Source organism: Maniola hyperantus, chromosome 4 (assembly GCF_902806685.2).
Source record: "Maniola hyperantus chromosome 4, iAphHyp1.2, whole genome shotgun sequence".
NCBI classification, from domain to species: domain Eukaryota; kingdom Metazoa; phylum Arthropoda; class Insecta; order Lepidoptera; family Nymphalidae; genus Maniola; species Maniola hyperantus.
In genome coordinates, this window is record NC_048539.1 from 15,555,849 (window position 1) to 15,583,295 (window position 27,447).

The 27,447-nt window shown below is 36.6% G+C and overlaps 2 protein-coding genes across 5 annotated transcripts in view; one reads left to right on the forward strand and one right to left on the reverse strand.

Annotated features, from left to right (window-relative positions):
* The window catches only part of shi (dynamin-1 shibire), a 50,440-nt gene extending 31,725 nt beyond the window's left edge, over positions 1–18,715 (forward strand). For 2 of the 3 annotated variants that reach the window (XM_069498091.1, XM_069498090.1), the window contains 4 exons: positions 1,364–1,573; positions 1,845–2,079; positions 2,684–2,837; positions 10,930–18,715. In XM_069498091.1, coding sequence (XP_069354192.1) covers positions 1,364–1,573; positions 1,845–2,079; positions 2,684–2,837; positions 10,930–11,077 — 747 coding nt within the window. In that variant the 3' untranslated portion in view covers positions 11,078–18,715. The remainder of the gene's footprint in view (positions 1–1,363; positions 1,574–1,844; positions 2,080–2,683; positions 2,838–10,929) is intronic. The other variant, XM_034985598.2, reaches the window with a different exon arrangement.
* Positions 1–27,447, reverse strand: part of LOC117997127 (uncharacterized) — a 103,663-nt gene that overhangs the window by 70,640 nt on the left and 5,576 nt on the right. The window lies entirely within an intron of this gene.

Consider the following 27,447-nt stretch of genomic DNA (forward strand, 5'->3'; position numbering starts at 1 on the left):
TTTCATAACATGGATATTGAATTTAATCTTAGCATGATTTAGTACAGGCTAAAATATCATAGGAATATATTTAAACTCGTCAATAAACGGCCTAGATTATACTAGCGTTTATCTGACATGCGCGTTCCTCTAATGCTTGGATAGAGTATAATATGTCAAACGTTTAAGGTATGATTCCGAACCACGCTGCACGCAGCAGTGCTGCCGCAACATTGCTGTCGCGACACTACTGGTTCCTATACAATCTCTATAAGCTTATATGAGATTCTAGGCAGCAATGTTCCGCTACATTGCTGCCGCTACATTGCTGCCTAGCTCGTAATGTAATCTCATATAAGCTTATAGAGATTGTATGGGAACCAGTAGTGCCGCGACAGCACTGTTGCGGCAGCACTGCTGCGTGTAGCGTGGTTCGGAATCATACCTTTAGGGTCAGCGCAGACAGCCTGGCTCTCAGAATTTGCAGAAGTATTATAGTAGTCTTGTATAATGCATAAATTTTGAGAACTCACTCGCCATATTTGCTCTATGTGTCAACTGTTATGTCAAACGTAAGGTTCCACCTTTAAATTAGGGATAAAATTGTGCTTTTGACATGACTGTTGACTCATAGAGTAAAGTAAAAGTAAAAAGTAAAATATGCTTTATTGTACACCAAAACAAAAACAATAGACATATAACAAATACAGCATGTACAATAGGCGGCCTTATCGCTAAAATAGCGATCTCTTCCAGGCAACCTTAGGGTAGAGGATATTATAAAAATTAAAGAAAGCGGAAGGGGTGTACTAATTAAATAAAGTAAATACACATATTATACGTATGTATATATATATATAAATGAAAATACAACAGTAAATAAGAGAGGAATAGACGACAGATAAGTGGACTAAAAGTAGAGCTACAATGGCGAGTGAGATCATAAAATATATGCAGTATATAAGGGGTTTATCTTTTGACATTTAGCAACTAGGTCGCGATCTATCATCTTCATACAAAACTCAGTGCATATTAGTCGACTTAGACAAAAGCTTTATACAGGAACTCGCATGCCTGCCAAACGCTACAGTTGAGCCATTATGAACGTGCGAACATAAATCATTACCATCATAGGGCTGTGAGAATGCCATAGAAGTCGTTATCCATAAAGGGATGCCGTTCGGACGCAGGTAACTGGGGCTAGCAGGAGCAGTAGCTATCGAAAAAAACTTTTTTTTTACTGTTACACACACCACCATAAGGCCTGTAATTGCGACCGAGAGGTCTGGTAAAAATGATTTATGACTCAGTTCGCACGTTCATAATAGCTATATTAATTAATTTGTGAGGGTCCAAACTTCATGGAGAACTATTTTGATTCCAGAGCTCAGATACGTCAGGTACGAGCAGTATGGACCCCCAGCTGGAGCGGCAAGTGGAGACCATCCGCAACCTCGTCGACTCGTACATGCGAATCGTGACGAAGACCACTCGCGACCTCGTGCCCAAGACCATCATGATGATGATCATCAACAATGCCAAAGACTTTATCAACGGGGAACTCCTCGCGCATCTGTACGCGTCCGGCGATCAGGTAATTGATACAATGAAAATGAAAAAATATTGATTTAAAATGTCAAATTTAAACATTTTCTGAGTGTACCCACACTAGGTAGTCCTGTGTCGTGGGTACCTGTAAACAATGTAACTGGAAATTGACGCTCTGTTTACTAGACTAAGTTCACCAAACTAAGGTATCTAAAATATGTTAAGGTACAAATTACTTAGGTGTTTTGTTGTGTTGATGCAATGCTAAACAACAATAGTCGGGTGAAAGGTCACACAATATTTTTCTCGTTCAACAGTCGCAAATGATGGAGGAGTCTCCGGAAGAGGCTCTCAAGCGCGAGGAGATGCTGCGCATGTACCACGCGTGTAAAGAGGCGCTGCATATCATCGGCGACGTGTCCATGGCCACCGTCAGCACGCCCGTGCCGCCGCCCGTCAAGAACGACTGGCTCGAGAGCCGCCTCGACTCCAACCCGCGCCTCTCGCCGCCCTCTCCCGGCGGCCCGCGACGAGCCGCGCCTGCGCAACAAGGTGCGTCGTAGTCACATTGCCTGCAGTGTGCCACACTTGCAGAGGCGCTGTGGATCATAACCACCGTCAGGACGCCCGTGTCACACAAGACTATGAGCAGGGAATACACTTTATAGCATTTTCCAAATACAGACATCACTCCATAAAGACGTTTAAGTTAAAAGCTACTCTCATTAACACTCATCTCTCTCATGTTTCTCGAGTCACGTGACTTAGTGAGCCCGAGTGTTATAAGTGTTTATCGCTATCCCAGTTCGACTATCAAATTAGAGCGAGTGATCGAACTCGAGTCGTGTCCGATCTCTCCCTCTCGCTCGGCAGTCGGAGTGGGATAGCGATAAGTAAGTTTTGCTTCAAGTAGGTATTACGAGTTGAGCTAGCCAGGTATATATTATAGACAGATGTTGCCGTGAAAATCCCGTGGGAACTCTTTATTTTCTAGGATAATGTGTTCTTCCCCGGGATATAAGCTTACTCTACCAAATTTCATCAAAATCGGTTAAACTGTTGGGCCGTGAAAAGTTAGCAGACAGACAGACATGCTTTCGCATTTATAATATTAAGTATAGATTCGTGTTGTGTTACATGTTGGTGTGTCGAACAGGTTCCATGGGGCAGCGAGGAGCGCCGCCCGTGCCCGGCGGTGGCGCAGGACGGCCGGCGCCCCCGCTGCCGTCGCGGCCCGGCGGCGGCGGCCCCGTGCCGCCCGCCGGCCGCCCCGTGCCCTCGCAGGGCCTGCCCGCGCCGCTCATACCCACGTGAGTACCCGCACACTTAGGGACTAGTTACAAGTCATAGAGCAGAAACAAAGAGGAGATGTTGTATTAAGATTTCCCTATGAAATATCGAGTGACATTTTGCGGGGTGAGGGGTTGTGGAACGCCGCCCACTTCTCAATTTTCCATCTGCGGGTTAGTAGCAAAACTACTCGCTTAGCGACCTAACATCGATATATTGATGTCACTACATAGTTCAGCTATCTCACACTAGATGTCAATAAGTGTAGAAATTACGTATAAAATTACTTACAAATGAAATGTGATACCATTCATAGCATCAGAACGTCTGTCTGAATAACTTTGACACGATAAAACACAACACTTCATCCTTTTGTTCTTAAAAACGCGAAAACACACCGATAATACGAGTCTCAATATATGTGAACCTGACGAACGCAGACAGCATACTAACTAAGGCCCCGCCCACAGTGATGACGTCAGGACCTAGTTGAAAATCACAGTGCACAGTTGCTTAGGCCAACTCCTCTTTGTTTCTGCTCTATGTTACAAGTTATAACAGGCCCCTCAAGCTCTTGGCGTTTTCCCCGGGGCGTCTTCTTGACTCCTTACAAATTATTTTATGTCTCCTCCTTGTCCCTTATGCTCACTCTCCCCCCTTGGGGGCTAGGCGTCACTAGCACAGCTGAGATCCCCGCTGCTGCTCCGCCGTGGTGCCGGCCTGGCACCTTTACGCTCCCTCCCGCCCTCCCCCTCCTGCGGTTCGGGCCATATAACCGAGAGGTTGGAGCGGTCATGGGAGGTGGAGGGTTGTCCCAGGCCTCTGAAGCGCGCGCCCTGTACGCTGCGTCTCGCTTATTAAAATTGTATGAATTTTAAATCAAGTCATTTCCTACCCCAGACCAGCGCGGCGGGGTGATTCGCGAACTCAATTTCTAACACTGAATGATAACCGAGCTCATTTCATTTTTAATCCATTGAAGATTTTCTACGCAAAATTATTTTATTATCACTCAGTGAAGCAGCAATAGAATAGAATAGAATAGAATAGAATGTTTTTTTATTCATGTAAACTTTTTAAAAGTGCTTATGAATAGTCAGGTTTAATTTACCACTGGTTCGGAATGCCGTTCCTGCCGAGAAGAACCAGCAAGAAACTCGGCGGTTGCTCTTTTTAATTTTTCAATTTACAATGTTATTATACCGTACTATACAAGCCATTGCAGCCCCGTGCATTGCTGGAGCGAGTCAAATCCAAGCTTTTTTATCGTTTACATAGTCTGCGACTGTATAATATGCTTTTTTTAGGAGCATACTTTTAACACATTTTTTAAACTTGTGTAAAGGCAAGTCTAAAATTGCTTGTGGAATTTTATTATAAAATATTACACTCATTCCCACAAATGACTTTCGCACCTTCCAGAGGCGGAGCGCAGGAGTAGCTAGCTTATTTTTGTTTCTAGTTTGCCTATCATGGAGATCACTGATTTTTTTGTAACTGTGAATGTTTTGTCGTACAAAAATTATATTATTGTAAATATATTGGGAAGCTACTGTAAGAATACCTATTTCCTTAAATATCTCTCGTAGGGAATCGCGCGGTTTTAAATTATAAATTGCACGTATTGCACTTTTTTGTAATACGAATATTTTCCCAATATCTGCCGCTTTACCCCACAGCAAGACTCCGTAAGACATAATACTGTGGAAATAGGCAAAATACACAATTTTTGCAATGTAGAACCAACAAATGTCAAGTGAGCTCTGTGGCTATCATTCAGTGTTGGACATTGTGCTAACGAATCGCCCCGCGGATCTGAGATTTATGTGCAGGGAATCATCAAACACTGGCAGTGCTTATACAATTTTAATTGCGGGCGAAACGCAGCGTACTGTGCGCATTATAACTAGTCCCTAACTCTAATGCGATCGCCACAAATGTTATTGTAACCGGCACGGAGGCTTGAGCTTAGATAGATGCGCTTTATTTTAAAGCTTTATATTTAAAGGACTTGAAAGTGCCCAAGTGGATTTAGGGTTTTAAAAATCCCAAATTCTTTGATTTTCCGGGATAAAAAGTGGCCTATGTCCATCTCCGAGATATGTCTATTTCTTTATCAAGTAAGTAATTCCCGCAACCTCGTTGAATTGGATTTAGGTTTTAAATCCCATAGAAACTAGATTTACTAGGACAAAAAGTAACCTATGTCCATTCCTGAGATGCAAGCTATCTCTCTGTAGCAAATTGCGTAAAGATCGGTGCAGATGGACCATTGAAACGTAGCAGACAGGCAGTCTGTACGAAGACGTGCGGTAACCAATGCGGGAGGCAGAGTATGGTGGCCAAACCAATCGCCAATGAGACCCAATATATGCGTGCTGAGCACATCAGGTCGTTCGTGCCTTTAGGTTCTTGCCGGGTACTAACTATAACACTATGAACCACTCGATTTAAAACTATCATCCTACGATGAATAAAGTACAAGATATGCTGTCAGTAGTCAAAAAAGTGTCCGCCAAAAATTTTTATTCACACACGATTACACAGTTTTGATGTTTTATAATATGAACATTTACACGTTTGTTTTGTTTCGATAATACACGTGTTTGTCTAAATAATTAGCTTTGCTTATTTATATTACAAAAAACTGGATGATGTAACAATCATAAGCTGTAGTGTCCACTTATGAGACCCAATATTGTACTGCGCATCCAAGATCACGCCTTTAGTTTCTTGCCGAGTACTATTATAACACTATGAACTCGATTTGAAACTATCATCCTTCGATCAATAAAGTACAAGATAATATGCTGCCAGTGGTCGAAAAAGTGTCCGCAAAAAATTACCCATGATTGCACACTTATAGGTATACTCAGTGGCGTGCACAGAGTCCGAAGCCAGGGTAAGCATTAATAAGATAGGCCTTAGATACACCTTATATAGACCTATGGAATGGCAGGTCATAAAGAAAAATGTCGTTTTAACTAGGGTAAGCAGTACTTTTATGCCTCTATGAATTGCACGCCACTGGGTATACTTACTACTTTAGATGGAAGTATTAAAATTTTATATGAATATTTACACGTTTGTGTTGTTTCGATTTGACACGTCTAAATAATCAGCTTTGCTTATTTGTATTAAAAAAAAACTGGGTGATGTAACAGCCATAACTGCATATTTGAGTGTGGGCCTGGTATTCTTTGTGTATGTTTATACTTTATAGCGTAATATTTCGCTCATTTTCAAAGTAAAAGTAACAAATTACTATCTACAAAAAATAATAATAAGGGAATTAACCGATTGACATTCCCCTTTGCTAATATAGTATCGCATCGAGCTATTTATAATAAATGCTAAAAGATAGATTTTATGATTAATTTTGTATATGTTATTTTTTTGTTTCAAGTAATACTAGATATATATTGCAATATTTCGAGTATACAGAGTGTATTATTTATTTATATGGGCTTGAATAGGGAATTTTTAAAGCAATAGAGATTCAGAAAAAAAATGCCTAGCGGCGAGCTAGACGACTTGTATCCAGTCGACTAATCACATTCTTAAAAGATAACGTGACAAAATGATCATCTTTTAAAAATCTGATTTTTAAACTGAACACATCTCCTCTCCGTTCCGCTCGGGTGGAAACCGGACCTTAACGGTGCGTTTCCACTGACGCAAAGGGGGGCGGGGTGGAGCGGGGCGGACCGTGAATTGACCAATTACACAGTTTCTATTGATGCGGAGTGCAGATTTTGTGCACTGTGATTAGCCAATTCACGGTCCGCTCCACTCCGTCCAGCTCCGCGTCAGCAGAAACGAAACCTAAGAGGTTAATTTCCTCATACTGTTTGAATATAAATAAAACACCCTGTAAATATTTGATTTAGTAAATAATATTAGCAAAGGTGTAGCAATAGTGTGTATGGTTGTTCGCAGACGGCGTTAAGCGGGTCGGCGCGTACTAACTTAAGTTACTTACACACGCGAGGTACTAACTGACGAGCATGTTAACTTAGTGCAGTTTGCCATGTTAATTATTTCTCATACGTAACATTACAAGATATTAGTTGAAGCACATCACAGTGTATGTAGACTGTCCCTAACTTTGACTTTTTGACATTCGTTGTACGTACAAAATGTTAAATATATCAAACAATTATACTCTATCCACAGAGATAAGTTAGTATAGGGCTCTCTTTGTTACGTAATCCCATACAAACGACAAAGACAAAAAACCTCGGTTAGCGCCCACTGCGATTTCTGCTCTGTCATTTGACTGAGAGAGCCCTATACTAAGGCTTTTCTCCGTGAATAGAGTATAGTAGGTACTAAAGACGCTATTAAATACTCAAACGTTACTGTAGTCGGTCGTCAGTCTGTCTTTGACTAAGGATATGTCCATGTGTGACCAATAGAGTTTCTACATTTTCATTGCGTATTTTATACCGCTACATACTAAGTAAATGTGAAATAGGCTATGAATATGAAGAGATCCTATTGGCGGATTTTACACACTTCGCTAGATATTCTCGTTGTTGTAAACGCAGCCTTACAGCCTAGGAAATAAAATTGCTACCCTGATATTTAATCTAAGGCTGATTTAAATTTGAACAAATCTCGAAATTAATATTATTGCAAATAAATAATTAATTATTAGATTATTACAGTTATAGTATGTCTATGCGCGCGAGTTTAAAATTAAAAACACATTTGCACGTAGTGCCGCTGTGATGTTCCTTAAAAAATATCGTACAAAACATAACTGACCTAATCCAAAAAATTAAAAATCCATCCATCATTGTGAATCTAACTCAGCGTTATTTTATTTTTTCTAAAATTAGACTTTTCTAAGTTAACTAAAATCTTGATACTGGGCTAGGTCACTTTTGTTCTATACATTACTACACAGTAACATTTTTTATCGTTAGTTAGTGTCGTTTACTAATCATTTATTATTTATGTGGTATGGTTTATGTGAAGCGGTCATGTGACTCATTTAGTCGTCGATATGGATTGTAATAAGTTAACAAATCGTACTTCAAATTTAAAAATATTTATACAAAATGTTATGTACAATATTAGTCATTTAATCCATGAATACTTATGATACGTCTGAAAGAACGTTGCTTCCAAAATTTTAAAATAGTTATTTAATGTAGTATGTGGTTATATTAATTGATTGCTTAGTTATCTCACAGGCAGCTACATTAAAACGAAATATTTAAGCCGTATTGACCATAAAGACAAAGGAGAATGCTCAAAAAAAACATGTGTGCAGTTCACACGCGGTAGAAGTGAAACTTTCAGACAACAAAACTTCAAGAGAATGAGATGAATGCAGAGTATATGGAGTAGGATAAACAATTGTAGGTTTTATTTATCATAATATTTTATCAAAATTTAAAAATTATTTTACATTTATTCTATACATATTATTATTTAGACTCTATGTTTTCTATTTCAACGAATAACACGAGAGGCTTATGGTAACTATAGTATGAAATAATACGAAACACCACATAACACTTTACAATGTATATTTTTTGGACATTCTCCTTTTAATAAATTACTTCACGAATTTTCATTTTATTCTGTTGTTCATTGCAATCCTAATAAGCTTTAGGTTATAATCAATACTAATTCCTATCGAATCTGAGTTTTCTATTCTATATTTCATATTGTTTCTCTAAATATCAACTATCTAGTAACTATAGGGAGTTCTAGTGATTTAAAAATAGTTTTTGATAAGTTTGCATTGTACGATTTCTTAGCTTTCTTTATTTTTACTATAAAGCTGTGCACCCATCGAAGGCTGCCTGTTGAATAACAACAATCTTAATATAAACAATATTTATTGTAGGTGTACAATTGAAAGCACTAAATACGTTTGAAAAATAATTATTGTAAATTAGCTTATTAATATTATGAAGTAAATATTTTCTTGAATTGTTTTGTAATTAAAATATTCAATATCTGTATATATTGGTAATGTAATAATTTGCGTATGTATATTGAGTTACAAAGTAAGCGTAGAAGCACTGCATGTTTGTTGTCTCTAATTTGTATGTGGTCTTCAATTACAAACATTTATGCGGTAGACCATTACTTAATGACGTCACACTTATGTGCCTGTATCACACAATGGTACTATTTAAAAAAAATAGAATCTAATAAATGGAAAATACTGTAGAGAAACAAACTAAAATAAAGTGAAGTTAGTAGAGGGCTCTTTCTGTTACGTAATCTTATACAAATGATAAACGAAAATCTCAGTGGGCGTTAACCATTTTGAGTCACCAACCAATCACAAACAAATCAAATCATTTATTCAAAGTTGGTACTATCGTTAACTTTTTGATAGTCAGTTGTTGGATTTGTAAGATGATATGGTACTGGTAATAAGTGGCATAAACGAAACTACTGTATGTTTTCGAATTGAATTTCGAATGTTTTTTGAAAACATTTTCAAATTGATTTTCAAATGTTTTTGACAAAACATTTTCAAATTGAATTTCAAATGTTTTTGAAAACAATTTTGTGATTGGTTGGTGTTTCAAAATGGTGTTAACGCCCACTCAGATTTTCGTCTCTGTTAGGTATTTGTATGGAATTACGTAATAGTACGTAGCGTGGTAGACTATGCCTGAGAGTTCTCTATAATGTTCTCAAAGGTGTGTGAAGTCTACCAATCCGTACATGGCCAGCATGGTAAACTATGGCAAAAACCCTTCTCACTCTGAGAGTAGACCCGTGCTCTGTAGTGAGCCGGTGATGGGTTGATCATGATGATGATTATGACGTAACAGAGAGAGAGAACCATATACTAACTTCTTTCCGTGGATAGATTAAGTATAGTTAACGCGTGAGATGTTAGAGACGCGAACGTGTGAACGTTTTGTATTGATACGAAACCTCCATTTTGTGTGACGGAATCAATAAGTGGTCCACCATATTACATGGAAGTCGGTATATAATATCGCTTTTTGGATGGAATTTACTTACCGTGTTAAAACAAGAAAGATACACCAAGAAATTTGTTATTACTTGGTTCACAGTTACCCTGTAAGAATACAATTTGCAATGGTTTTTTAAATTATTATTGTGTATTTATGGCAGTTACATTACTTTGAAACATCTTACAGAGAAGCTGTGAGAAATTTTCTTTTATAGACTAACCGCGTCGGTGGATTTCTGTTCGTTAATTGATTATATCACTATGATATTTCGTATTTCTGATAGAAACTCCCCTCAATTTAATATGCCCGCTTACGTACAATTTAATATAGAAATAATTTTTAGAAGCACATTTTGTTTTATATGTTTTAACCAGGGTTTGACGATTGCTCTAGTATTGTTATAATATATGCAATATATTATAGCCGGAGGCCAATTTTATAAGACCCGCGCTGCTAATAGGTATTGTGATATACCTTCGTTATTTTATATATTATTACGATCTATATATACGATTCTCAGGTTTATTCGAAATCATTTCGAATCAAACTGGCTGTGTCTTTCGTGGCACTGAATTATTTCGTGTATAATTTATAAAATAAATATAAAAAATTATGTTTTCTATCTGTCTATGCGTTCGCGCATCTCTCATCCGAATGAGTACAGTAGAAACGTTGTATAGCTGTTGTTGTGACTTCGGGAAAATTTCTGATATTGTACCTATATAGAGTATGTATAATACGAGGCGCGCGAGTCGCAAGGCAATGCACGCCGAGCTTGTTCATAGATTTAAAAAAAATTGTGGTCGCACCTTTAACAAGTTTAGAAATCACTGATTTATGATAAATCGTTGGAGTCGATTCAGATGTTTTTCTCTTAACTAAATTTAGAGTATCTGCATCTATTTCTTTTTAATATTGCTAAAAAGGGACGAAAAATGAATTTTAGTGCACTCTACTTTAAAAACACTAGCACCTGAAGTCACCAGGTTTGACAGTTCTAAATTGAATTAGGTTTGTCTGTCCTTTTCTTGTTACATTGGTAAGAAAAAGATGCGAATACTCTAAAATTTAGTTGCGCTCAGAATTAGTACCACTGTTTTTATCCCAGGCATTTCCTAGGGAATTGAATGTAATTTAAACCAATACATACTAGGCGACCGGGATCGGCTGCGGGCGCGGCAGTCGGGGCTATGAACCAGCTGCCCCCTCACATGCGGCAGCAGATCAACCAGGCGGTCGGCCAGGCGGTCACCAACGCCGCCATCAACGAACTCAGCTCTGCCTTCGCCAAATTCAAGTAAAAAATACAATGCTCTGGACCTGTGCACTTCGATCTGAGGGTTGTTTCTTGGCACATTGGCAATACCATAGACATACACTAAAGTGCTTTGCAGTTGCCGTAACCATACAACGATGTTAAACGAATGGTTGTTTTTTTTTTTTTAATATAATTTTTTTCTCTGTAGTCGGTTCAGCAGTGGTGCGACTTACTGTACCGATCGGGAACGCTTTATGCCAAGCGTGCTGATGTCGCACCGATGTTGCACTGACTAATCAGAAAAGGGCCTTAATGTGTCTGTTTTGATCTGTTCAAGTGATACAAGTGATTTAATGAATAATCAATAAATTATAAGAATCAAGAAGAAGACTATATATAGGGTAGACTGCCGATACTTATTCAATGACACTGTCTACACTTTGCAGACTTGTTTATAACATAGGTAACTTTTAAAAGTATGAAATACATGATTTAAACCGAATTCATCACCGTCAACCGATAGACATCATAGGTCTCTTGTAGGGATTTCAACACGCCACGGTCTTGCGCCGCCTGAATCTAACGGCTCCCAGTGACTCGTGATCTCGTCTGTTCACCTAATGAGGGGTTTTCCAGCGCTGCGCTTTCCGGTGCATGGGCACCATTTAAACACCTTGAGAGCCCAACGTCTATCGGTTTTTCAAACTATGTGCCCTGACCGTTGCCACTTTAGCTTCACAACCAGCTAAGCTATACCGGTTACTCTGGTTCTCCCACGGATCCGATTTAGGATTTCATCACGAGATAAACTTCAAATATAGCTCTCTCCATCACCCGCTGAGTGACTCTGAGCATTCTTATGAGGTCCATAGTTAGCGACCATGTCTCGTAGACTTAATTAACGAAAACAGATTATTATAGACACACCTTATACGGACTATTCCTTTAAAATACAATGATAAAATAACGTTGCCAAATAATCGAATTTAAGCAAATGTATCAAGAAACAAACCGAAAAGGATCAATACTTTGGAGAGCGTGCTTTCGCCTAACGCCCTAAAATTTGTATTGTCTAACTTTGTTTTAAAACGTAACAGGTGTGTTATTAATAATTAATTAATATCTAATATTCTTAATGTACATTATAACGTCAATTTTACGCTTATGTTTGTCAACTTAATATCGTGCTTCTTTTAATTTTTAGGCTCACTTGCAGAAGGACAGTTAAACTTATAAAGTTTAAGTCCCTGGGTCTAAAGTTTGGGATTTTGATAAAAATCAGTCGAAACTCTGAAAGGGACTCGGAAACTCGGAAATCCATAACATATCAAAATCACAGGACATTTAACTGAAACCACATTTCTTTCATACTTTAGGCCCGGGGTCCTTTTGTTGTTGCTGTCACTTTTTGGCAAGAACATATTGCGCTTGCCAAAAAGTGACAGCGTAAAAAAATTGTGTGTGCAAGTGGGCATTAATCACAAAAATGTCTAATTTTACTTCGCTCTCGTTTATTGGTTTTAATTTATAGTTATTAACGTTAGTTTAGTTGCACTTTACATGTTACGAATGTATCATTTTATTTAAGGGATACCTACTATTGAATAACATCAATTTATTATTAGATAGAATAAAATTATTTTTGATTATGCAGCACGAAGCTTATGTGATGTCCATATCACAATGTTACCATAGTGTTAATGATAAAATATAATTTCTCGTAATGCATTGGGGATATTAAGTTTAGGACAAACAACGATGGGATGCACATTCGTACAATATTTGTATGGACACTATGATGGTCCGCCACTCACCTATGCACGATGGGGAAAACAAGGCTTTACGAGCAAAATCCATACCTTATACGCGGAAAGAAGTTAGTATAGCGCTCTCTCTGTTACGTAGTCCCATACAAATGATAGAGACAAAAATCTCAGTAACAGTTAGAGATGCGAGAAATTATTAAAATTGACTTATTTAATAGTAAACAAACACAATATTACATTACCTATCATGATATATATACGTCAATAACGTTATTATACCCTATCCGCGGAATAAAGTTTGTATAGCACTCTCTCTGTTACGTAATCCCATAAAAATGATAGAGACAAAAATCTCAGTGGGTGTTAACCATTTTGAGACACTCAACCAATCGCAAACATGTTTTCAAAAACATTCGAAATTCAATACGAAAATGTTTTCAAAAAACATTCGAAATTCAATGAGAGAACATAATTTCGTTTATTATTAGTTGGGTATAGAAAAGTGATTTTAAAATTACACAACTGGATCTCTAGCTTATAGCTTTTTATAGGTGTATAAAAAATTAAAATGCACAGTATGGTTTTAAATTGAATTTGGCATCAATTAATTTTTCTATTAATTAAATGTTTAAATGTAAAACTAGTGTCTGGGACTCCAAAACTATTGGATTCTGTTATTAAAAATATATAAATGACTGTAAAAATTTCAGTATTAAATAATCGCGAATAACTTCTATGCAGTGCTTTAGGATATTATTACGAAATATACGATGTTGATACTTTACTGGATTGTATTTAAGAAGATTCCCATTTTATATCGGGATAGTGTAAAGTTTATTTTGTGAGGTTAATTATTGTACAGATTAAGCTGTTAAGATGAATTTTCATAATTACTGTTCCATACATAGTCTATATAGGTACTCTTGGGATTGGCCGGCATGTTTTTATTGTAAAAATGTCTATATCTATTTTGTTTGACATGAAATGTATGGATCAGATTGGCGGTTTATCTAGATTAGATATCGATGGCTTCACAATAATTTGCATTAGTACAAGAACTGTTGAACTAAGCCATCAATATATGGATTACATTTGTGAAGATTCATCTTAAAGTGTATGAATGATAATGCAATATTATAGTTGTTCGTATGACGTCACGGCATTCCGGATTGCATCAGATGATCTTATTACTATGCATATCATAGTATTGTTTTGTAAATTTGCTAGGGTTGTATTCTTAAGACTCAATATAGAGAACCCGGAATCCCGGAACCGCCAGACCTTACTTATTTTTCTGAAAAACAAAATGTGTGGGATGGAGTAGCTTTAGTGTGTGCTCTTAATGTGCACATATCTGCTACCTTGTGCACAGGGCCCATTTATAGGTATCAGCTGCTAAAGGTACCTATGTAAAAACATAACCCACTTTTCTTAAAGTCTGAGTGTAGATTTTTATGTATGTTTTCAGAAGATTGTTTTTTAATATTCAATACTGCCAGACAATTTCCGCCAGACGCTATAAAGCTCGCGGAAAATAACATAATCTTACTTTTGGTCTGAGTCGTAATTTTTATATTGTTATATTCAGGTAAAATAGATATAAATCAACACTCAGACTGACAGACAAATATTATAAATATTTCTTACGTACCTTTAGTAATTATATCTTCAAATTGGCCCTCGGTGCAAACTAGCAAATATACGTACGATAAAAGTACACACTAACACTACTCAGACCTGGGCGTGTTGGAACCCTCGTAGCTTTAGTTTTAAGTTTGCGTAATAATTATCACCACTATATCTTAGAAATCCAACATCTGACCATCAAAAAGAGTTATTAATTACCTATTTTGAATAAATCATTTGACTTTGACTTACTCTATCACATACATTTCGTTTCTCAAGAAATAAGTAACGTCTAGCGACACTGGGATCTTGGACCAATAATATGTTTGTTGACGTTACTGCACCAGACGATTCTTTCGTAGTTTTAGCTGCGTAGCGGAATTCAACATGTTCTCACCTCGGTGTCTAGGTGTTTAGTAGCTTAGGGAATAGCACTCTCAAACTTCGTCTTTCCGTCTCTCGCAGTGACCTAACATGATAATATGAATTTAATGCATTTACTCGATCACTATAAATTATTCAAGCTTGTCTGTTATTGTATATTAAAAATTTTGGATCAATATAATTATTATTGTAGTATACACATACATGTATTACAGGTGTATTAATCACAACGGTTGACTTTACAAAATTTGTATGTAAAATTAAATGTACTTATAAAATGGCTTAGACCAAAGCAGTTCTCTTATATAATGAGTAAAAAATGACTTCTCACGTGCCATTTTAAATTTGTGTGTCAAATGTAAGTACGATTTTACTTTTGAGATGACAGTTGACCCATAGAGTTAAAATGGCACGTGAGAAGTCATTTTGTACGGACTATATTGTTGCTATTGGCAATATCTTTGGTCAATTACTAGAATGTTTCATTGGTGATACACTGTGAAATCGTTATTAAAAATACGTATTACTTAAAAATAAATAGAGTTTTAATCTTGAGAATTATCGTCATCGCACAGAATTCACGCTTTCTTACATTTTGTGTGATACATTTTTACGACCAAACATTTAATCGTTCATTAGCTACGCAGTGTCTTCATTCATGAAAAGATATATTTTTTTAAGTTATTATAATTAAACCGGACGTTGCTTAGCTTCAATTTTTAAGTGATATTTTTCTAAAAAATACTGACTGTCTGTTAAAGTAGTATTATGACGTCATTGTATACAGTTCCTACGCAAAATTAACGCTCTAGCCATCTCATTCCTCTTATTTGTATTACTTACTGAAATTTAAATGAAAATAATCGAATCACATCATAGTTTTGCTCTCTTGTTAATAGAGTTAGTGTCATCGAAAAAAATGTATAGGCAGAGATTGTTGGATTTGATATAGTTTATGAATATTGTTAATCTTATGCTGTATAAATAGAATAATTAAAGGCTATATGTGTACTAAAGAGTTTTGATTTGATCCAAAAAGGTTTTATGTAATTAACAATAAAATATAACAAAATACTCCGCAGAAAATTAGGTAAGCGAAATTTGAATATAACGATATATTTCAATAAGATTATAAAACTGATGTTTTTATAATTTCTTTTGTTAAGGGCAGAGTTTCTCATATTGTTAAAATAGAATGTTTGTAGCATCTTCTGATTTATATGTTTTTTTAAGGTTAATTATGCGTGTACTACATACCTAATAAAATGAAAGGCGTTATAAAATTAATAAAAGTTAAACATGTTTTATTATTTATTATGTATGTTTGTTAGGCAAACAGTATATAAAAAATCGTTTTTTGTTTAATCTTATTGAAATATGTTCACCTAATTATTATAAGTTATAATAGCATGCCTAAAATAATTGGTTATTATGCATGAATTCAGTTGTAAGTTCATTGCTATTTCGAACAGGAGAAATGTACGGTGTCCACGAGTTTTCAAAGTATGATGCGTACATTTTGAGAACTCACTCGCCATATTTGATCTATGTGTCAACAGTCATGTCGAAAGTACGATTTTAGTCCTTATTTTAAGGGTGAACCGTACTTTTGACACGTAGACATGTTGTATGACAGTTGACACAGAGCAAATATGGCGAGTGAGTTTGCAAAATTTATGCATTATTTATGGTTTTAGATAGCATGTTTAAGAAATTTTCTGAAAAGCTATAAATATTGCGTTGTAATGGTTTTTCGTCGGTCCTTAGAATTTTCTCATATATATCATATATTAATTAGTATACAGTTTTGTATCGTACCCTCTTTTTGCTTTTTGCATGTTGTGCCGTCCAATGTAACATCGCACGCTTCAAACCACAGGGCGTAGGGACAAAAATGCGAATTTTCTCTTCGAATGCTATTCCATTCAAGTGTTATAGTGAGAGACAGACTCAAAATCGTAATGGTAGTTAAATTACTTTTTAAGAAAGTAATGAAATGCTTTTTCACGTACTACAACAAAGTTAAATTAGTTATTTGTATCTCCTGAAAAGTAAGGTAAGATACGCCCCTATGGATTGAAGCCCACGCTATATATCTGCATATAATAGTGGTTAGTTCACAGTTCACACGGGGCTTATTATTGCACTGTGATTTATTATTACAATTTCAACATTTTTATTGTTATTAATAGTTACATTGTAATTATAAAAAGAATTGTATTTTGTTATTATTTCTATTAATATATTATTTTAATGTGTTAATAGCCGCCCGATGCCTAATATGCCGCCAAAGCTGCCTGAACGACCGCAGAACGGACGGCCATTTTGAACGAGCCTTCGCCGCCATTTTGTGATCAGCTGCTCTGTACATACTCTACTCGTAGGTACGCTTTTGGAATAATTTGTGCGAAGTGTACAACATTAAATAGTCATTGTTGTGTTTCGTGCTACGTCAAGATAGCGTTAGGCGAATCATTCTAATAACAATCGAACTATTCGATTGTTGTTATAATTCGATAACAATTAAAGATTACACAGCGCGCTACGATGAATGAATCGAAAATCGAACGTGATTGCGCAATTAATCAAGATTTTCGATTTATTCGTTCCAGACCGTGGCCTCCGCATTTGTAGACTTAACAATCGAAAAATTTAACAATTATTGATTCTCAATTTTTATTCATTTTTTTTTAATAAATCGACAATCGATTGTTCAATTGTTCGATTTTTTTTTCGCAACAATCGCCCATCGCTACGTCAAGGCATCTTAAAATAATATAAAGTTAAAATATACCTACTTGAATGGACTCACGAAACTTTTTGAAATAATATAAATATTTATATTTAATTTTATCCTAGTAACTTAATTTGCATTTTATTTGCATTAAGATGTAAAAATATGATAGATTAATTGACAATGTAATTTTGTTAACGTGACAATAGTATATTTTAAATGTATATAATATAACAATAATGTAAAATTGTAATAAAAACAAATAAAATAGATGAAGCTTATTGTAATTTCGATGTTTATATTAATCAATCGTAGACCGTAGTTAGTGTAATAAGTATTTAATACAAAATATTGAAAAGATATTATATAGGTAGCCGAAAATCTTATGGGTACTCTTGATTCGAAATTAGATGATTGTGATAATATTTAGAAGGTGCTTTTATAGTTCTTAACGATTTATAATAATATAACCTACTTGTTATAATGTGGCATTTATCTGATAGATACTACCGCGTCCATGTAAGGCAGCCTAAACAAAATTTTATGAGATTTAGATGATGACTTCGTCGTCGTGGATTTTGGTTTTTTAACATCCTGAGGGACAAAAGTATATAGGCTACAGTCTCCGGGATTCAAGCCATCTCTGTACTAAGAAGCCCTCGACTATGTGTTTAGGTTTTTACAAATCCCATGGGGAACTCGTGTTTTCCTGGACAAAAAAAAAGCCCATGTCTACGGGATGCAAGCTATCTCTGTACCAAATTACGTCAAAATGGGTAGATACTGCATAAACTGGCATTATATTAGGTATATATGTATGTATACCTATATTTAAAATATTAGTATGGATGGATTGTAAAAATAAACGCCTCGTCATTTTATGTTCGTTCCTTGTGAAAAAATAAGCAATAAACTGATTTCCATTGTTTTATTTTATTTATATTAATGTTTGCCATCAAATTATTTAAGGCACCTCCCAGCGAATACTTTAATTAACCCGAACTTTAGAAAAAGTTTTTTATTTGTACCCACACATTCCTTTAGCTAAAGTTTGCGCGGCAGAATTACGTACCTTAACAATATTTGTATATAAATGTAAAATATACTGTGAACCTGTTATATGACGTGTTCTTGTGTATGCGAATTGTAATAAATCTGTATATAAAAATTGCATTTGACTTTCATTCAAGAGCCTATATATATTTTTGAGCCATTGTGAAATGTGAGGCTCTACAGTCTCATGGTAGATAGATGGTATACAGCTTTAGTACGGGTTGTCACCAGTTATGTATGTAATATAAGACTGAATTACCAAGATAATATTTTTTCTTTATGATGCTTTGCTCACGGCTTGAATTACAAGCTTTATACAAAATGCTCAGGGGCAGCTTTAGCAATGGACTAAACTATAGTCTCTCCGCAGAAAGAAGTTATAGCGCTCTCTTTAATACGTAATCCCATACAAATGATAAAGCAAATAATCTTAGTTGGCGTCATTTTGAGCCAATGGCACCGATTCTAAGCACAACCTAATTTTATAGTATTCGCACCCTCTTGCTATACTATTATAATATGAAAAGGACAGAAGCAGTTTGACATTTCTGAATTTTATTTTTAGATGGTAAAACCCGTGATTTTAGCACGCACTCGCGAACCTACTGTTTAAATTTGTATTGTGCACTAAAATTTAGAGTCTTTAAATGTGAAAGTCATGTTCCGTTCCTTTTTTAGCATTAGTAAAAAGAAAAGGATGCAGATACTCTAAATTTAGTTTAGAGAGAGACTAGAGAATCGGGGCCACTAACCAATCAAAACATGTTTTCAAAAAACATTCGATATTCAATTCGAAAATGTTTTCAAAAACATTCAAAATTCAATCAGAAAACATACTTTCTTTTGTGATTGGTTGGTGTCTCAAAATGGTTAGCGCCCACTAAGATTTTTGGTCCTATCATTTGTATGGGATTACATAACAGAGAGCGCTATACAAACTTTCCGCGTACAGGCTATAGTCTGAAGCCCGTGACGGCAATTACTACATAAAATTCCTCTTTCACCAAAAAGTATTTCACCAGTAGAAAACTATATTATTCCTCAGTAACATAGGCTATATTTTATTTTCAAAAAAATTCGAGATCCCTACGAAAATTGTAATAAGTTACCCGTGCGAAGTCGGGGCGCGGGCCTAGTTATAGATGAAAACCGAGAAAACAAAGTCTAATCTAAATATATAAAACGAAAAGGTGACTGACTGACTGATCTATCAACGCACAGCTCAAACCACTGGACGGATCGGCATGCATATAGCTATTATGACGTAGACATCCGCTAAGAAAGTAATTTTGAAAATTCAACCCCTAAGGGGGTGAAATAGGGGTTTGAAATTGTGTAGTCCATTCGGACGAAGTCGTGGGCATAAGCTAGTTTAAAATAAGAAACTCGGCAGTTGCTCTTTTTAATTCCTAAATTGAAAAATTAAGAATTAAAAAGAGCAACTGCCGAGTTTCTTGCTGGTTCTTCTCGGTAGGAACGGCATTCCGAACCAGTGGTAAATTAAAACTACCTGACTATTCATAAGCACTTTTAAAAAGTTTACATGAATAAAAAACATTCTATTCTATTCTATTCTATAATATATTGTAAAACTTAAAGCTCCGGATAGTACAGAAATTACAACGTTCATCTACCGACCCGCCCCGTACGCCGCAGACAAAAAGTGTCCATTATCCATTATTACGATTTAATGAAGAAAGGCTATTAGGAAGTCTTGATTAAATCGTCGCTCGCTGAGCAATTGTTGGGTCCTGTGGCGGCTGTCTCAGGGCTTAATCGCACTAGCACGATTCTGATTACCGGTAGGGCAACCATGTGATATGATGTCAAATATTTTGGCCCATATTGATATCTAGCTGCCGTACTCAGAGTCGCTTAATCGTTACTTAAGTTTAGTTAAAACGAGGCAGACCTATATCTCTCACATAAATCTGTCTCGTTTTAACTCAATTTTAAGTAACGATTAGTGACTCTGAGTGCGGCAGTACGGCCAAAACAATACAGTTTTTTTCAGTATTCGACTTTTAACCTTCCCTACTAACTGCTGGATATTTACACGATATAATTATCAACCTATAGACGTCCACTGCTGGATATAATTCTCTTGTAGAGACTTTCACACGCCACGGTCTTGCGCCACCGCCCGCCGTCTAGGACTCTCTACGGCTCATTTGATGTCCACTCAGTGGGGCTCTTCCAACACTTCATTCTAGCACCTTGGATAACCAAAGTCTATGTGGTAATATAGCAGATAATAAGTTTTTTTCGAACTAGGTACCTACCTACTTATATCGGCACCTAGAACAAAAAGGTAAACTTGGAGGTAAGCAGCAATATTAACAATATTTATAGTTAACTAGATGATGTCCGCGACATCGTGTGCGTGGATTTAGGCTTTTCCCGTGTTTTAAATCCCAGGGGACTTTTTGATTTTGCGGGATAAAAAGCAGTCTATGTACTTCCCCGGGATGCATGCTATCTCCATAGCAAATTTCATCAAAATCGGTTGAATGGATGGACTGAAAATCTAGCAGACAGACAGACACACTTTCGCATTTATAATATTACTATGGATTAGTTAGTATGGATATTAGATTGGATATCTTAGTTATAGGTATATTATAGTTATAATTTATAGAAAAACCTTGCAACATCATTTTCTTGATTGGATTTAAATGGCACAGGTTCGAATAAACCTAGAGGCATGGTATCCCTAAACACGTGTGATTGTTGTATCAATCATTTCTCGTATTAAATTATTCAGTGGCCCGTAATTCTATCGCCTGTGTGAGATTTAGATAAAAAGAAGAGAAGTTAAGACAGTGGGCTTTAATAGTGATGATAAATTAAATCCAATGATTACTAATGAAAGTTATCATCTATCAATTATTGAAATGTAGGTAGTTGTACTTTTGTCAGGTAAGGCCACATACTAAGTAATTAAAATTAAAGCAAAGCATCTGCTGTATTATTTCAAAGTAAGAATCCTAATCATCTAAACAGGCTTCTATAATAATTAGAAGCTAACAACCTAGTGTTTACTTTTATCTCAATGTATAAAATAAATAGCACAAGAGGGTAGGTGATAAATACAGAAGTAAAACCAACCAAGTCGAATAATAACTGAATTGTATTTATTCAGCATTGATCTATTTATATTAAAATGAATCTACCACCCATTTCGCTAAGGTGTTTAGTCATGGAGAAGAAAGGGCAAAGAAACTCCATAACACACATCTTTTAAAACATTAGAACGTTGAGTAAAGTAGTAGGTACATATTTGGTACACAGTTACAACAGGTAACCTATAAAAGGCAAATGATTACATTACATTATAATACAATATAAGAATACTTAACTTCAGTAAGGTCCGCTGTGTTTGCTCTGGGCTGTCGATACAAGACTGTCCCCTCTCTGTCGAGGTAGGGTACTTTTATAACACTGCCATCGCAAACAAGGCGGATATCGACTATCACATGATCTTAATATTAATCATTATTTATTTTAGGTTTGTTGACAAAAGGTATGTTGACACACCCAATTTACAATAATAAAATCAGTGACATTGATGGTCTACGTATTAATAATTTACAATAATAATAAGCGAGTTAAATTGTCAGTTTACACAACATTATTATTTCACATAATAGCTATTGCCAACTGTATGTTGACAATAGCTTAGTATAATGTCACTCTTAGTACAGTGACAATATTTAATTTACAATGAATAATTAGTGACATGTATTGATAATTTATATAATATTATTTTTCATATTTTCATATTCCTAGATACCAAATTAAACAAGAATAAACAATAATAGTTTTACACTATTGTATTGTATGATGACAGTAAGAAACTAGGAACATTGACATTGTATCCGGAAACGGAATAACGATTCTGTTTTAAACATCACAACAAACATTTACTTCAGACTCCCAAGTTTATGATTAGATGAATTTTAGCATATTAATTATGTATCCAATTTTATCGTAATATAACACCTGCGTATCTCTCCTTAATGGCCGCAGACAAGCAGAGGAATCTATTCGTATGCACTTAGTTTCGGTTAGTTACCTATTCTGTAGATCGTAATAATCGTAATTCATGTGGAAGGAGGTATTGGAAATGAAAGTTAAGAACTAAAATACCTTAAACGTAGGTAAAGATATACTACTTATTCTAAGACTACCTAAGTATACTTTGTTCTCATGCTCAAAGGTTTGAGAAGTCTTCCAATCCGCACTTGGCCAGCATGGTAGTGCATTCCTAAACATTGCTACTTATAGGGAACAACATTCCAAACTTGTCACACCTACGCTACGGTTCGCTGATGACGTGATTATCTCGGCTGATACGACAATATGACGATCATCATCATCATCATGATCAAACCCTCACTGTACAGCACGAGTCTCCTCTCAAGAGTGAGAAGAGTTTTGGCCATAGTCTACCACGCTGGCCATGTGCGGATTGGTAGACTTCACACACCTTTGAGAACATTATGGAGAACTCTCAGGCATGCAGGTTTCCTCACGATGTTTTCCTTCACTGTTAAAGCAAGTGATACTAAATTAATTAAAACGCACATAACTCCGAAAAGTTAGAGGTGCGTGCCCGGGATCGAACCCCCGACCTCCGATTAGGAGGCGGACGTCCTAACCACTAGGCATATATATGTATCGGAGTCTCAATGCAAGTGCATGGATGTAGGTTACCTACTACGTAAGTATTAGGTACAAAGTGTACCTAAATGTATCCAGGTTACCTAAGAAGGTGCCTAAGCAGTGTGGCTCCTAACAAACGATACATTTCCTGCTCTGGTAGGGCTAATAAAGATAATAGGGGCAATTTAATGTCTATAAATCATTGAAAGTGGCAGCATATTTCCCTTATCGCTGGTTATAACTGCACTGATTACTTATGTATGCAAATTAAAATGATTTCAGGCAAATACCTACCCAAGTACCCATACAGTAATGTTACAAGGCGGTGCGATATTGACGTTCTTATATGACTGAAAGTTGAAAGCAAAAAAACAGAATCGGGTAATCGTGTTCACAATTTGGGACCACGTGAGTGGTCCCCTGGCGTCCCCTGGACGTCGCTGGCTGGGTTGCGGTTGATTGCTTCGGTGTTCCCATTCGCTAGGCAACACCTTCCCTCCAGTTGGTTGGCTAGCTGGTTAGCTGGCTGGCTTCCAGGAGGGGGGTATCATCATCATCATCAACAGATAGACGTCCACTACTGGACATAGGTCTCTTGTAGGGACTTCCACACGCCACGGTCTTGCGACGCCTGAATCCAGCGGCTCCCTGCGACTCGTCTGATGTCATCCTACCTAGTGGGGGGTCTTCCAACACTGCGTCTTCCGGTGCGAGGTCGCCATTCCAGCACCTTCGGATAAACGCATTTCCCAGCGATGAAAAAAAAGTCTATACCTATTACCTACCTATATGCGCTATTGACTCGCAGGTAAACAATTTTTGACAATGACTATATAGGTTAGTATACTATGCCACGAAACAATATCGATATAACAATTAAACAGTTGTCTAATTTAATTAGCAATAGGCGAGTTCCCACAAGTCACAAAGTCACCCTCGCATGTTGCCGTTGCGTCCGAATTCTCCCAACAATTAACGTGAGGTTAATACATACACGTAATAATTACAGGTGTATAGCATTAAACGTCGGTTCGCCACTCCAATCACGTCCGCTGTGGACAGCTGTTAAAAAAAACGTTTTTTTTTTGTTTTCTCTAATAAGTATGAGCTGTTTTGTTGTCTTGTAAGTAGATTTTGTTCTTGGGTTTGAATTTTGATGATTGATCACATTTGAGCTTGTGCGTTCCTAATTGATTCCAAATTAGACATTTGAAATAATATGTGATTGGGTAGTAGGTATATCATAAGTTATTAGGTAGATACAAGTAGGTAGGTAGTACAACATTTGAATATTAAAAAGAGCAACCCCCGAGTTTCTTGCTGGGTCTTCTTGATAGGAATGGAGGGAGTTCCGAATTGGATGATTCAAAAGCACTTGTAAAAGTTTATTTGAATAAAAATATTTCTGTTCTATTCTATTCTATCCTTCTTTCCTATTCACAATTTTATATTAAGTAGATACCAAACAATGCTAAGTTGATTGGCGATTATATCGGTGAACTTAAATATTGGGAGCTTACAGTACGCGTCCGAAAGTAATATACATCGGCCTTTAGAATGACATTTCGGCTTAGTAGAGCGTATATGACGTTTTGTCGGTCTCAACGACAGGGACGACGCCCTACAAATCTGCTATCTCCTTCTAAACTTTCGGCCGCGTACTTAGGTACTTGGCATCCTCGCATGGAAACAGAAACTCCTCCTAATGGAAACTGAAACGTAACCTCAAATTTTTGAAATAGGTAAGCTATAGTTCGCGCCAGGTCGAGATGACAATCGGGGTATGAGGCGGGGGGACGCCCCGCACACCCGCACAGCGCCCGTGCTCGCCCGCACCGGAATAGTGCTGGGACTGTGCGGGTGTGCAGTGCGTCCTCACCCCGATTACCATCTCAACATGTCCTACCTACCCAGTTTCTGGACTTCACTTTAAATATGAAAATAAGTACTTACAAATATTCGTTCTGGCATTATTAACAAAAAATGTCGTAATGTCCTTGAAGTAAAACTTTTAATAAAGCTGAACGCTCATAATTTCTTTCTGATATGACTCTAATATGAATCTAATTGAAAAACTTTTTATCGCCAGACGCAGTGCCCAACTTACCTACCTACCCAGTTTTTGTGAATTCTCCGCCCAGATTCATATCACTTTAAGCAGTTAAGTATAATTCGAACTTTTAATACTCGGCCATGAAGTTTTTGTAATTGTATAGAATTCCTGACCTAATGACACACGAAACCATAATTTGAAACCTTACGTTACAGGTAGGTAGGTAAGTAAGTGCATGCCAAATTTTAGCCCGATCCGTCCAATAGTTTGTGCTGTAGGTACGTTGTTAGATCAGTCAGTCACCTTTTCCTTTTGTATATTTAGATATGGATAAGTATCTACACAAAAGCTGTGATAGCCTAGTAGTTAGGACGTTCGCCTTCTAATCGGAGGTCGGGGGTTTGATCCCGGGCACGCACCTCTAACTTTTCGGAGTTATGTGCGTTTTAATTAATTAAAATATCACTTGCTTTAACGGTGAAGAAAAACATCGTGAGGAAACCTGCATGCCTGAGAGTTCTCTATAATGTTCTCAAAGATGTGTGAAGTCTACCAATCCGCACATGGCCAGCGTGGTAGTCTATGGCAAAAACCCTTCTCACTCTGAGAGGAGCCCGTGCTCTATAGTGAGCCGGCGATGGGTTGATCATGATGATGATGAAGTATCTACACAATTGATAAAGGTAGGTAAGCATAAGTATCTAAGCACCTACTTTGGATCGTGAAGTCATCAATTATAACCTTAAAACAAAGGAAAGGCAAGCGCGGCGGTTAACGAAATGACTACTGAAGAGTTGAAAACGTACTTGAAACGTTTTAACTTTTGTAAAGTGCAACACTTTCCCAGTCCGCGGTGTGGGGTGCGGTGTGTCGGCGGAGCGCGATGGAGGACCCCTCAAAACGCTACTGCGTTTAGACAAATGAACAGCGTTGCACCCTTGACGGCACACGCCATCGTACATTGATATAGTGCGCCAGAAAGTGAGACTTACTGGAATTAACGGTGCTGGGCAGATCAATTGGGTATTTTCCTACTTTTGAATTTGATAAATATTATTACTTTATTATAAACTAGGATAAAAATAATGACGTACGCTGAAAAAAATATTAAAATCCAACAAAGATTTACAAAGTTACAGGCATTTTAATTTTGGAATAGGAGGGTCTTCTATCCCTTTCTCGCAAAACGAAAATTTGTATGAAACCGCACGGAGCTACTATGGCATTAGTAAGGTGTGACGTCAAAATGCTGTATCGCTATTTCTGTCTAATCAAAAATGTTTAAATGCTAATAACTTTTTTGTTATTTGATCGATTTAATTGGTTTTTTTCAGTTTAAGTCATTATTTTTATTCTAGTTTATAATAAAGTAATAAAAAAATTGGCGTCAAATACCCAATTGTGCAATCATCGTAGCCTAAGATCCCTAAATACGACGACCTTCACCGAAATGGATGAAAAGTACTTTATCTATAACTAGATGACGCCCGCGACTTCGTTCGCGTGGATTTAGGTTTTTAAAAATCCTGTGGGAACTTCAATTTTCCGGGATAAAAAGTAGCCTATGTCCTTCCCCGGGATGCAAGCTATCCCTGTACCAAATTTTGTCAAAATCGGTTGAACGGTTGAGCCGTGAAAAGCTAGCAGACAGACAGACAGTCAGATAGACACACTTTCGCATTTATAATATTAGTATGGATTTTTTTTAAATGAAAATATTACAATAAAACATACCTAAAGCTAGCCTTATACTATCATTATCACTAGATTACTGGCTGCTTTTCCGCGCTGGACAGCCAGGCTGATATTAAATATGTCAACAAACACATTGCAAATGGGTTGACTAAAAAATTCAGTCCAGAAATGTTGAATTAATAATTTAAAAATTCGATATAAAATTCTTTTCATCCATTAGTTACTGGAACTTTTTGTTCAAATATCTGGTCAGACTCGGAGTCATTAATGAGTCTTCATCATTGCTTTGCTACAAAATGTACCTACCTATTTATTGCTCTTCCAGACGAGTAGCTAGGTTATGTTCGTGTAAAACACAATAAAAGTTGGGTACAATAGCGGAACTCGTAGAACACAATAAATCAATTGGAGTGGGTGGTTGACTTTTCACTCAAATG